This window comes from Photinus pyralis, unplaced genomic scaffold, assembly GCF_008802855.1.
Source record: "Photinus pyralis isolate 1611_PpyrPB1 unplaced genomic scaffold, Ppyr1.3 Ppyr1.4_LG3a, whole genome shotgun sequence".
In the NCBI taxonomy this organism is placed as follows: domain Eukaryota; kingdom Metazoa; phylum Arthropoda; class Insecta; order Coleoptera; family Lampyridae; genus Photinus; species Photinus pyralis.
In genome coordinates, this window is record NW_022170509.1 from 607,441 (window position 1) to 621,919 (window position 14,479).

A 14,479-nucleotide genomic window follows, 5' to 3' on the forward strand; every position below is an offset into this window, starting at 1 on the left:
AAATCGATGGAAATGTTTCATGTCAATAAGGTTGAAAATCCACTGCAACACAATATAGGTATCTCTTTTCTTTCTAATGATCCGCGGCAGGTATAAATTGCCCGAGGACTTGGTGTAATTAGTGGATAATTTAAACCACTAACAAAATAAATTTACCTTGTATATACCCGAGGCTATTTGTACTACATTTATGCAGAACCTTTGAATGTCTGCGGGGAAGCGGAATGGACCGGAACGAATGTTATTCCGGGTTCCGGTTGGTAAAAAATATTACATATAGTTTCGTGTCGTTGAAAAATTTTGTACGCCGTTCCCGTTCATGAAGCGACCGTGTGGTCAGATCCTCCCCCCGAAAAAAAAATTGCACATAATCCTACATAATGGAAATTATTCCCTAACTTCCAATCGAATCGAAATGTAACAAATCGAATCGGAATGTTTAGTCAAATCGGAATTGTTTGCCTAATAATTCCGATTTTACTAAACATTCCGATTCGATTTGTTACATTTCGATTCCTTTAGAGTTAGGGAATAACCCTCATTGTTGGTTTATTTTTTCTTAGTGTGGTAAATATCACATCTGGAAAGGATTATACGTTCTCCAGATCGTACCAGCACACGGAACCCAGCAGAATTCGCTTTGTCTCTACACAAAGGGAAACAATAGATTCCACAAAGCGGAACTCTGTAACTGATTTTTTAATGTTTTGGAGCTTTCTCTTTAACCTTTGAAAGGCAGTAAATAATGTTTATTCTTCCAAAATTTTAAATTTGGAATATTTTTCCTCCAAAGCGTAACCATTATGTTTACTATGCCCCCCCCCCTTCCTAAACCTCCTGGGGATGGGCTGATGCTCGCGTTCCGGTTCTCGAAAATTTCCATTCCGAGCACTCCAGGGAATCGTTATTCGCGGTACCCCATTATTGTCATCGCCAATGCAATTTTATAAATATGGGACAAGTGACGCAATTATTTTATTGAAAACATACGGTTTGGTGTTTCACCATTGTAAAACATGTCACTAATGGTACTTTTATTTGAAAGATAAATTTTAATACAATTTTACATATAAACTTAAATATTAGGTAAATAAAAAACGAACAAGCAGGTTTGCATTTCCGAAAAAGTATTTAATTTACCATGTGTACCGTCCTAATGTCCATATTACGACATCGCCTTGAATCCACTAATTCTGGCAATAATGACTGCATGTAAAATTCTTGCAGCTTTTTTTCCATATGTTGTGTCCAAAAGATGTCATCCCTATAAGAATGTAAGTGCATGAGTATTTCGCTAGACATATTTTGTAGGTAACATACCTTCTTATTTCCTCAACATGGATTCCCGCTGTTGTATAAACTATAAAATAACAGTTGCTTCTCTTGGTGATGTGCATAATGCCTTGGAGTTGATAGTAATAATTATGACTCCTTTTTAGCATAATTCTATTGTTTTCCTCATCTAAAACACAATAGTCAATTAATTTTAACATACATGCCTCAACAGGATCGTGGTCGCCACTTTTCAAGGAACTCTTAATTTCAACTATACTGTCTTCCCCAACTAAACCGTCAGGAGAACAAGCCAAATACGGTTTTTCTTCATCGACGATGAGACCGCATCTGGTTACCTTTACTTGATATAGGCGTTCAAAGTGCTCAATGGCATTTACTTCGCTCTCCAATCCAAATTGTGTGTATTTGTTTCCTCTAAAAGAACTATACAGTAAGTGTGTTACAGTTTTAGCTGTGGAAGTTGTCTTGCGTAATTTGCAAACTTTCCCAAAATTAGAAGCTGTTATTCTTTTTTTACGTTCAATAATCCATAAATCGCTTTTTGATTGGTTTATTGTATCACGCTCAACATCTCTTCTGTTTAAGTTCTTCAAATCTTTTAGAAATTGGGCTGATTTTAGTTCATATTCTTCCAAGGATAGGTCAGGGATTGCAATTTCGTCCACCATACCGTAATGTTGATCAGCGGTCTGAAACGCTCTTTTCTTGATATGATCTAAAACAAAAAGAAATAATTACAAATAAAAGACGCGGAAAGGGGGCGAGTGATTGTGATAAACATACTTACGTTTTCTAGATCTGTTGTTGTACCGATGTAGTTGGGCGTCTAGGAAGATTTGTGTGTAATGTCCTGGTGGTCTTCCACATAGCTGCTTATGTAAAACGCCTAATAAATTACGTTGTTTGCAATTGTAGGATATGGCCGCCAGTTCACACCTTAATTGGTAGGAATTTTTGAGTGAAAAGTTTATTCTTTTACCTCCTACAAGTTTAGCTATGATGGAATTATAAGTTTCCGCAGGATTATTGTCTGTATCATACAGTAAACTAGAGGCGTGATCCGCAAGTCGTTGTATAATGGTATTAATTCCACCTAGGATCCCGTTTTGGGTATATATATCAACTAAATCATCCTAAAAATAAGAAAACACCTTTAGTATGGAATTAATAAATAGCAAATCAGAAACATTACCTTATTCTCATCTGAACCTTTGCAAAAGTAATCTTTGCAATGTACATGGCGGCCAAAGATATGGTAGGGACTATTCAATATATCCTTCTTTAAATTGTCAATCTTGTCATCAAGTGCATTATTTTCGGATTTCCTGTATGCGATAGCCCTTATAACTGCATTGCGGAAGCGACCTAGCATTGATGGATTTGACACATACTCTCTGTGAGGTTTTGAGTATTTGGTGTCTTTACTCAAATCGCTGAGTTTATTTATGAAGTTTCGAAGTAAATGATTGCGACATTCAATTTTTTTTATGTAAAACGATGGACCGTATGGTGCGATTTCAACTAAATGTTTGTAAACGCTACTGTCGCCATCCCCAATTAGTTTTCCATATATAAGATTGTGGCGCGTTATGGAATTTTTAAAACCTTCACCTACAATGGCTGATTCCATGGCTGTAGACGTCTTAGACCAGTTTCGAAAACAATCATGGTCTTCTTCTTTACGCCCTCTAGCACATAAGAAGCAGTACTTATTTTTGACACCCATATGCAAAATTTTCTTTGTTTTGGCTCCAATGATAGATGCCTATAACAATGATTGGGTTATGCTTTGAATAGATAACGTATTCTTATAAACTTACCACTCCTGAAAGGGCAGAATAATTTTTACGATAAGATCGCTTTGCCCATGCACCGTCAGCTATAACGCCAATGACTGGTATACCATCTTTCATTTCATCGGCAAGCTCAGCTTCTTCTTTTGCAGCGACAGTCATCAATTGTTGATTTAATGCATGTACAGAAGGGTATATGGCATTGTGATTTTTTAAATAGGTCACGTTTGACATTTGCGGTATATCCATGGCTGCAAGCAGCTCTGCTAATTGACTGTATCCAATTCCAATAGATAAGGACCCAATAATACCAGCTTGATTTGTGGAATGAAATGTTGCACTACCACCGCAACTTCTTACGGAATCTATTTTCCCACACACTTTACATTTAAACGTAAATATGCTTTCTAAGCCTTCAATTTTTTCCGATTGGATGTCCATGTCGAAGAAAGAGCAACCAAAGCCATCATGTCGTAGAGCTCTAAGAGATGCCAAAAAATGACCAATCTCTACAATTCGGCGACCAGATAAAAATAAGGTATCTTTTTGCTCGCAATGAGGTTCTGTTTCTAGATCACTTTCATAAAATGACATTTCCGAACCGTGTTCGTCTTCATCATTGGTTCCACTGCCTGCTTCATGATTGACGTCTGATAAATGTTCTTCACATTGAACCATGCAATTAGGTTTGTCATCTTCTTCTATACTACTAACAACATTCATTGCCATTTTGGTTAACTTCCTGAAACAACACAAACCGTATAAGTATAGGTATACGTAGCATGTAAGATAAAATTAGAACATGTTCAATTATTTAAAAAAACTAACATAAAAAATTTGTACTTACGCTTCTCGGGCTTTCTGCAATATCACCTTCCTGCTCCGTTTCTTGGTGGTGAAACTTTTTCTTGCTTTAGGCATTTTACCACAATACACACTTTAGTACGTTTGATATAACGCAAAAGTAAGTAAACAATATTTGAAAATCGCTAGGGAAGTTCTTTTATATGAAGTAGAGACGTAATTATATCATTATTATGCAATTAGTTTTTGAGATGCTCATTATTTTGTGTACAATATATCTATTTTTGATAATGTTTTTCAATATCGTAATGAGTAATTATAGGTGATTACAGGTGAAATCATAAGTTACATTATCGATAATAAATTATTTTATGTTTCCTATGTAATGACATTATTTACACAATTATTGCAAAATCTCCTAGAATTTGAAAATAAACATAATTACAACAAATGCAGGTATAGCGTTAAATATTTATAGAATTTTCCTGAATTGACAGTGATTATGTAAATTAGGTAAATATAATAAACCCTCATTAACTCAACAATGAGAAGGTACCTGTGACCTTCTTGCTGCAATTGGTAATGTGTGTTGCATAGCCTTAAATACAGTAAGGCGCAATCTTAAATTTTTGCAAGTGTTTAGAGGCGCCTTAACTGAACAACATTAGATGCTCTATTGTGATGGTTTTCTGTGTCTATTCTTTCAGTGTAACGGCCCCATGTTGATCGTCAAAATGTAACTGCTTTTGAAAAATTTAGTAGGTACATTATGATACATCTATTGAATTTTTCAACAAAGGAATTTTCCCGTGGGCTAAATTCACGATTATTAACTTTACAATAATTAGGTACCTACTCTTTTTTAGGAAAGTGGAATTTGCTTCTTTGCCTGAAAAATATCTTTAGTTTAATTAGTGTTTAATGCAAAATAATTAATAATTAATAATGTTAAATTTCCTGGCAGTACCTCCTCTACGAGTCACGTTTTGCCTTTCTTATGACCTATTCGGTGAGTGTATAGTTCGGTATGAACTCCACTGCGCCGTGCTTTATTAAAAAGTTTCCTAATATTCTGTATCCGCAATCAAAAGAGTCCCTTGTGCCACCAACCAAGGTTAGATAAATGGGCGACTGGATTAAAAAGGTTGGTTCGAGGGTTGGTTCATGTAACGTGACTTCGTTTTCGTCTACAAAAGATGTTTGCCGCAAAGCAGTTGTTGTAATATTCATAACACTATTTTCTGAAGTAGGTATTCCTTTCAGAGTGGAGAAAATGCTTCATCAATAATTTTGTTCGATCGAATGCTAAAGTGTATTACCGTAAATAATAATAATACATAAATATAAATTGTATGCATGTATCTTTTCACATTCTTTTTGGAAACGTTTCTAGCAGCCCCCGTATCCATTCTTGCAGCAATAAATGATCCTCTTCTTTCTATGTCAACCATTACATCCCCTTCCCCCATTGGTAATAGAAATGTTAGGCTCGTTAATTTCACTGATTCATGCATGAAACCAACTTACCAAAATAAAAACTGATAAAATACGCCCGTATCGACTATTCTTCTGATGGGGCGGTATAGTGTAAAACACACATCAATTGGGGAACTCCATCTATGCATTCACAGATTAGGTTGTATCTGCTTGCATTGGTAATATAATAACTTTGTAAGTGAATAAATCCGTTACAACTAAAATTAGGACATGCACTGCACTGTTCTTCTCTAAAAAAAACGTTTCTTGTTTTAATACAGAGACAGAAATGAAGTACTCAAATATTAATACTAGGGTTGGAATTAATAATGCACGGAACAGCTTACTGTTAGATGTTTCAATTTGTTCTACTAGATTTAAATACTTACACAACGTAGGCCGGAATATAAACGAGACTTCTAAAAGGCTCGAAAGGGACTCGCAGCTTGCGTTACATCTACGTCTTTAAAATTGCGAAACTGGTGCTTGATTTACAATCTCGATTTAGTAGCTCCTAACTCTCAGGTTTGAAAACCCTTCCTTTTCGTATAATTCTAGTTGTCTTAATTAAACGTCGATATTTGCACGAACTCCAAATTAGTAGGTAGTCTCGTAATTTCATTGATATTGCGAAGAGGGATTGTTGACGTTTAATACCCGAAATACCTCGCGAAATACCAGAGATAAAAGAAATGAAAACGAATTAACTATTCGGATATAATTAACAATTCTTAACGGTTAACGTATAGATAGTAGTAGGATTTATGTTAACAAACCGCTTAAATAAGTATATCGGAAGCAAGTATGGGCGATCTCATGCTTTATTTATTTTTATATATTATAGCATTGAATTTATAACTATCAATTCAATGATTATAGTATAGTCCAGGGAATAGAGGGTTTTAACTTGCAAAATGAGAAGTCGTTCCAATTTCTTTTGCATGTTATAGACAGTCATCTGGTGGTTAAGAATCTAAGTTTTCGACCTCCCACCCCTTGTGCTTCCCCCATACCACCCCCAAAACCCCTGAAATTTGGTTGGTTCCTTAGTTTGTCAATCATATCTTTTTAGTGGTTCACTTTAGAAAAAAATATTGTTATCAGAAATTGTAGACCATAAACTTCTACACACATGTACACTACTTTTTTGTGAAATGTTTATTAAAAAAGATATAGAGCTTTAAAGTATCTTATATTTTTAAGAATTCTGAAATTTCTATGTAGATGTTTTAACAAAATTTTATTCTTTATATCTATAATTAAGAGTTTTATGAGAGAATATCTTGAACTTATCGTGGTATAAATCTCCCTACCATGCACCGTAAGCAAAGGTGATGCATAATAATTCAACTTTCAACCCTTGCTAGTGGGGATATTTAAATCACTGTGAGATTGTAGCGCTTTTTAATATAGGTACCTTAGAAATTAAGAAAAATTGTCTCACTTCAGTTCAGCTTCACTTCCCCTCCTCCCCCCGGAAGGAATGAATATTTCAACCTCCTTGTGGCGATTCATTAGTTAGTCATCAGAGAGAGTTTTGTAGCAAATAAAAGCTGTTTACTATTCATATTCATATAAAGTAATGATTTGTAAATTGTACTCGAAAGCGGTATAATCTTAGATAGTTGAACAATCACTAGTATAGGGGGTTGAAGTTATCATCTCTTTTTGTAGGAGATGGAAGGGGTTAAAATAAAGTAAGACTGCTTTTCTTATTTGATAATTGTATTCGAACGTGCCATAATCATACAGTGATTCAAATATACCTACTACGACCAAGGGATTAATATGCTATCATCCCCTTTGATAGGGGTGCAGGGTACGGAAATTAATAGCACCATAGCTTTATAATCGATATGAATCTTATGATTATAGAGATAACATATACAATTTCGTTAAAATATGTACATACATAGAAATTTCGGAATTTTCAACTTGGAAGCTTTGTATCTTTTGAAGTAAAAAATGTACGAAGAAGAAGTATATAACAAATTTGTGGAAAATTTGATGGTCTACAATTTCTCATAACAATATTTTTTTGTAAAGTGAACCTATAAAGAGATATGATAGAAAAACTAAATAACCAACCAAATATCTTTGGTTTTAGGGGTGTTACACAAGGGGTGGGAGGTCGAAAACTTGGATTCCTAACCACTAGATATTCCTTCATGACATGCAAAAAAAATTGGAACTACTTCTCGTTTTGCAGGAAATGGTCAATTTTCAGTCTCTATTTCCCGGACTAAAATTAAGCTTGCATGATCCTGACAATGCCTAAATGTAGGTACCTCCTCATTGAGGCACTACTCCCTCCGCATTTTTCTTGCATAAGTTCTTTTGTCATACGCTGAAATGCGGGGAGTGTATGAAGTCGGCAGTCGGCAATAAACCCAATTTCGAAGGCTTGTAGGCGGGTTTCTATAAAGTAAGTGTTGACTTCTCGCCACTATCTATTAATTAATCTATTCCACCAAAATCTGGTACGAGGACATTCATTAAAGATCATTAATTGACTATATATAAAATAAATGTAAAATCTGACGGAACAAAGGAAATGATCTTTTAACACTACGTAAATTGTTTTCCAATACTTTCCCTTGTATGAGAAATTCTAATACGGCAGAAAAGTATAAAAGGATATCGAGGTTAAAACAGCAAAGCGGTCTGTCATACGGTTTGACATTTTCATCCATATAAACGGTCATTTTCATTTCTGCCGTACATATAAGAAAATATAAACAATTCTCCAATGAAAATGTTTCGTGCCACTGGCTTGTGGTTTGATAGGAGTACTAAAACAAACATTTATTGACTTTGATGCCATTGTCTATTTTGTATCAAGTCTAACATATTTTTCATTACTAAAATTTGCGCTTGTTTGGTACCCAAATGTTTCTCGAGGAAATAAGTAGTAAAGTGAAATGAACGTGTAAATTTATTTATTATGTGCTTGAACTGATACATTGTGACATTTTAAACACATAGAGCCACATCCGTAGCAATCAAATGGTGCTTTAAAGACTGATTTTAAATTACAGTATAAGGAGAGATAAAATGTATAAACATCAGTTTTCAAAGCTCAGACTTTATTGGTATCTAAAAGCGTTTTATTGCAAATAAAGTTTTACAACTTATTCGTTATCTCCATAAACTATTCCTGTTGTTGGAACTTGGAAGTGCCTTGCTTGTCAATTTACAATGAATTGGGATGATGAAATTTTGATAACACGTTCACACAAATTCGTGTAATGCTCAAATTGTCAAAAACGACCGCTTAATAGATCGTATATTATCCCTCGGAGTTTAAAGCTTGGAAGTGTATTCCTGAAGCCGCTGTCAAATAATCCAGTGTCGGCTATTCTTTGATAACTAAATAAACTTTGGATTAGGTTAACTGCAGTATGAACCATTTCGGATAGTATACACCTCGACATGAATTAGTACACGAGCAAACTGCTAATTTTCTAAGTAAATATTTACTGCAGAGCAATTCATTGTGTTGTAAATTTCCCTCGCTTTCGTTTAATTTAACAAAGCTTTGCGATGTATGCCGGCTTACTTGTTTTTATTTACCTTTTATTTAATCAATAATTATCCGAGTAAGGTTTAAATAAACATCAAACAACACGCAAGCATTATTTTGTAGAAAATTCTCAGACTTCTCATTTTTGGAAATCGAACAAAGCGCGTAGGATTGGATCTCAATTAACGTAAACGCCACGACGCGACGCGAGGGTAAAAGGGTTAATTAGGGCAGCGTTGGTATACGTATTCATGCATTGCTGATATTTATGCAAAAAATATAATTTTAAATTCCCGCTTTTTCGCTATATCGAGAAACAATGAAGGTTGCTAACTCAAACAAAAATATGCCCTTCTATTTACCGAATCGATTTTGTTTTATTTATTATTTTTTCCCATAAATTACCATCCTAATGTTTTTATTGTGTGGGATGTTCAAATAAGATACGCAGTTGTCATAGAAATCTTTTTGCTCAAATTAGAAACGATCTCTTCGTGAATAGTATTGTTGAAATTTAGTAGGTACATTTATTTTATTTGAGGATAGTTAGGAGCGCCGATGTAAGAAACTTGCTCCCGATATATTCGTCCAAAAGGAAACTCGTCCCCGAAGTATTTGCTTCCAGAAGATTCGCGCTGGGAAATTTTGCCGACAGTATTCCGCTGCTAATTCTTCACCGTTTCATTTTATACTTCTGAAAATTAACGTCACGACCAGCGCCCTATTTTGCTTTGTCACTTGTCCGCCATATAACATTTCTACCAGAACCCACTTCTGGCGTTTTGCGCTACTTTCAGGGAGCCCTAGAATCCTGAATTTTCTTGCCACAGCTAGCCTATACTTTTCGATTCGTTTCAATTTTTTTGTCTTAAACCCGAGCTCCCAGGAATGATTTCCTGAGATACTGTTTTTGAAAGTAAAATATGCATAACTTTTACGTGCGGCGACCAATTGGCGTCAAATTTTGCATACGTGGTGCCAAGTAATATTAAGCTGATGTACCAGAGCTCTGCAAAGCCCTATCAAAAAAGGAATTAATTCATAATTCACAAATCAAATCCTAATTCATCACACTACAATTCACTATTACAATTCCTTTCAAAAGAAATTAATTCACAATTCTAAAGGGAATTATTTTTTACAAACCCTAATTCATAATACTTCTTGTGACGTGTTCGTGACGTCATTGTAGTTTTGCAGACAAATTCTTGACGACAAATAATATTACAGTATCAAAATTATATTTTATTTAAAAAGATGCAAATAGAATTTTTACTCTACACAGCACCATTGTATAAATACAGTGACTACACATTGCATTTTTTCAATGACTATAGTACTATAGTACTATAGACTATAGACTTGTTATAACTAGACCGCGCGTAACGTAGATTTTACTATAAACGCCTGTTGTCAAGATAGGATAGGCAACCAACTGTTCATCGCGGGGCAGACGTACGTTCTGCAGCTTGCTTTAACCATGTTTATTCTAAATTTTAGTAGCAAAAAAAGATAACATATAGCTGTTAACTGTTTTAATCGAATTTATTGGTATTTTATTTGAACTAAATTGGTATATAACTGCCTTCCTCTAGTCCTAATTTGATTTATATGTGTATTTTGGTGGTGAACACGTATGGGAAAATATACTCTTAAAACTAAAGATGTAAGTAGTAAGATATGATTATGTAGCGGATTTTGCTTCAATATATGCCTATCCAAAAACCCAAATGGGCTGTAAGTGTTATTTATTTTTCTTAGACTGCTGATAACCATTTTGTTTACAACGCGCTGTGGTGTGGATTGAATGAAAAACCTGAACACATTTTCATCAATTTGGCAAATTTTTAATGCATCGCTTGATACGTGCAACAATCCTCCACGATTTTTTCTAGTTAAAAGCCTTGAATGACTCTCTGATGCGAATATCGCATCTGCACATATGGAACATTTAACAGACTTAGCTATTTTTCTTGTAACAAAACCTCAAATATACTTAGTACCAGTAAGTACTTAGTTACGTCTATACCTAATAGGCAAATAGGTATTGCCGTTGTCTTGCTGGTAAAGGATGTCGAATAATAGTTCTACGTTATTTTAAGTGTATAGGAAAGTCGAAAACGCTCGGTATTGCATTATTGTTTAACACCTTCGTAGGTATCTTTCTAAAAGCGGCTTCTTCCCCGCAAATGCACTATGGTGGGAGTAAATTTTTCTCTTCGAATGGCTCTGATCCATTGGCCCTTTAAACTTTTATCCGTTGAACACCAGCATATTATTTAAAAATTTATCGACAGAGTACATGTTGATAGGCACAAGTTAACCTAAGTTTATTGGTTTATTCTCAACAGAAATTTATATATTCACTAATTCGAGCTAATCACGAGAATGATTAATAAACGGAACATCTAAAATAACAGCTTATTTCATTATATTGCATATCATCTCAGCGATTTTTACCCCGCGGTGCATTGTGTGTTGCATACTGTGTCGACAACACCTTAGATACGTTAAGCGCAGTCTAGTTATAGCAAGTCTCTGCTATAGTTTCACCAAAAATGGTTTTACTTATCATGTATGGCGTAATGGCGTGGAAGCTCAACTACGGTACGAAGGGTCCCTGGTTCGAATCTGGCTTCGGGCATGGATATTTATAAATGTATAGTGAGTTGGGTTCGTACAGCTGTCCTTGGCTGAAACCCCGCCCACTTCAAAAATAAGACCAAAAATAAATATACCTACCCACTGTTCCTTTGAGCATAGCATGGCCATAGATTACTAAAATTATTTATGGGCTGCAATTAGGTTGGTAGCTTTTTCAGATTTAGTCTCTAAAAGGAATTAAGCCTTCATATAGTAGCTTAAGCCTTCGTGTGATTTAAGCCTTTTTTTACAATTCACAATTACATTTTGTAAAAGGATTTAATTATAAGCCCTTTTACAAATTACAGCAGTACAAAGATAGGCTTAATTCTATTGGAACTAAATCACCAAATAGAATTGTAATGTATTAAAATTTCATTATTATCAAGTAATCAGATACCAAATATATCGAATGATATGTCATAAATATTTTTTCATATTAAATCAAATAAAAACGTATTTTGCATAATTAAAACTAATACAAAACAAGTGGCGACGAGGTGAAGTACATTTTATTATTTTTTAACGCGATCAACACTGGTAATCGTTACCAATAATGGCAGATACCGCCGAAAAATGCAGATGATGTACGTAAGTTCTTAGGAATGGTAACATATTACTCAAGATTTATACCAAATGCATCAACACTAACATATCCACTCAGGAAGCTACTTCGAAAAAATTATAAATTTTCATGGTCATCAATATGCGAAGCGGCTTTTATCAAATTGAAGCAAGAAATATCAAGCGATAGAGTATTGGTACCATTCAATCCAAATTTACCTATAACAATTGCATGCGATGCCAGTCCGACAGGTATCGCAGGAGTTCTATCAAATATTATCGAAGGAGGAGAAAGACCTGTGGCTTTTGTATCAAAATCGCTCACCCAAGCAGAGCAAAATTATAGCCAACTCGACAGAGAAGCGCTCGCAATAGTTTTTACAGTGAACAAATTCTATAATTATGTCTATGGCCAACAATTTACACTAATCACTGACAATAAGCCATTAACACGTATTTTTCATCAAGATTCGAAATTACCAGCCATGACATCAAGCCGATTATTGCGTTATGCAACATTCTTGCAGAATTTTAACTACAAGGTTCAACACAGAAAAGCAGAAGAGCATCAAAACGTAGATTTCAAATATCCACTCATTCAATCACACATACGTCAATAGCAGAAGGAACCGAGCACGATAAAGAAATTTCCAAAATGAAAAATGACATAATTCAAGGAAATGTGGAAAATACTGATTATAGTGTGGAAAGTGGAATAATATTCAAAGGTAATCGAATCGTAATACCAGAAAATCTTCGTTCAGAAGTACTAAGGGAACTACATCATACCCATATAGGTATAGTAAAAATGAAACAACTTGCAAGAAAATACTGCTATTGGAAAAACATCGATAGACCGATAGACATCGAACAATTGGTAAAATTATGTAAAAGTTGTGCTCTCATAAGGAAGAATCCAGAAAAGGCACCACTGCATCACTGGGAAGAACCTCAAGAAAATTTCGATAGGATCCATATGGATTATGCAGGACCTTTCCAGGGTTTCCATTTCTTCGTTGTAGTAGATGCAAAATCAAAATGGGCCGAAATTAAACCAATAAAACAAGCACCTACATCCGAAAATACCATACATTTATTGCAAGAAATTTTTTGTACGCATGGGTTACCAAAAGTATTGGTATCCGACAATGCTTCAATATTTCAAAGTACAATGTTTCATGAATTTTGTACAAGAAACGGTATCATCCAGAAATTTACTGCACCTGGACATCCATCAACAAATGGCCTGGCTGAAAGAAACATACAAACCCTCAAACGTAAACTTACAGCTATGGCAGAAGAGAAATTATCTATGCACGTGAAAATTAGAGAAATACTTTTTAGATATCGAGCAACCCCTCTACAATGTGGAAAAACACCAGCGCAATTATACTTAGGAAGAGATATCCGTATAAAACTTGATGCGATGCGACCACCAAAAGAAAGTGTTGGTAACAAAATATTTCATCATAATATTCGAAATTATAGTGTGGGAGAGAGGGTACAAGCACGATGGTATGCAGACAACAAACCCACATGGAAATTCGGAACTATTGAACAAAAATTTGGACGACTACATTATCAAATTAAATTAGATAATGGTTACAGCTTAAAGAGGCATATAGACCAGCTTGCCAGAACAAGCGTCCCTCCAAAGAAAACAATGACATTCCAAGACGATCGACAGGAGAGTATTACAGACAAACAGTAGACTGAGGGAATGGACGAAATGATGATTATACAACCCCGACAGCAAATAGAGCGACCTGTATTAGAAGATATAAGGAGACCAGCACCAGAAGAACCTATACTACGGAGATCTGAGAGGTATCGACAACCACCTAGATACTTGTTAGAATATATACAGAAGAAGTAATTCAAAAATATTCAATTTCAATTTTTTAATAAGTGTGGGAGAATCTGTAATGTATTAAAATTTCATTATTATCAAGTAATCAGATAACAAATATATCGAATGATATGTCATAAATATTTTTTCATATTAAATCAAATAAAAACGTATTTTGCATAATTAAAACTAATACAAAACAAGAATCACTGGCAGGTGGGCCGTCCTGTCCGCCATTTGAAATTTGTTATTTATGACTCCGTTAGTTGGAAAAATAGTCGTTCGTTTTCTAGCCCTAATATCAATTTATAATATTTGGTTTGTATTCCTTCCAATTCATCCCATTCTTTCCACCCCCACATTTTCGCTCCGTACATAAGCACTCCTCCCACCATTGTATCGAACAGGTATTTTCCTGTTCTGAAATTGTTCGTAAAACCCCTCTCTCTATTGCACACACCTGTCTCATCGCTACCACACCCTTTTTCCTTAGTTCTCTTATGTGCGCATATGCTTCATTAATTCTTTGCA

The 14,479-nt window shown here is 34.9% G+C and overlaps 1 protein-coding gene across 2 annotated transcripts; it reads right to left on the reverse strand.

The window, feature by feature from the left end:
- Positions 1 to 1,019: 1,019 nt before the first annotated feature.
- Positions 1,020 to 4,218, reverse strand: LOC116165983. 2 transcript variants are annotated; one of them, XM_031480779.1, is made up of 6 exons: positions 3,937 to 4,207; positions 3,117 to 3,831; positions 2,489 to 3,061; positions 2,084 to 2,429; positions 1,321 to 2,011; positions 1,020 to 1,264 (listed from the first exon to the last, which is right to left on the reverse strand). In XM_031480779.1, the coding sequence occupies exons 1-6, from the start codon at positions 4,008 to 4,010 to the stop codon at positions 1,132 to 1,134; spliced, it is 2,532 nt and encodes an 843-aa protein (XP_031336639.1). In that variant the 5' UTR covers positions 4,011 to 4,207; the 3' UTR covers positions 1,020 to 1,131. The 2 variants fall into 2 exon arrangements, with proteins under 2 accessions (XP_031336639.1, XP_031336640.1); XM_031480780.1 differs by lacking the exons at positions 1,020 to 1,264; positions 1,321 to 2,011 and having other exon boundaries at positions 2,144 to 2,278; positions 2,338 to 2,429; positions 3,937 to 4,218.
- Positions 4,219 to 14,479: the final 10,261 nt, after the last annotated feature.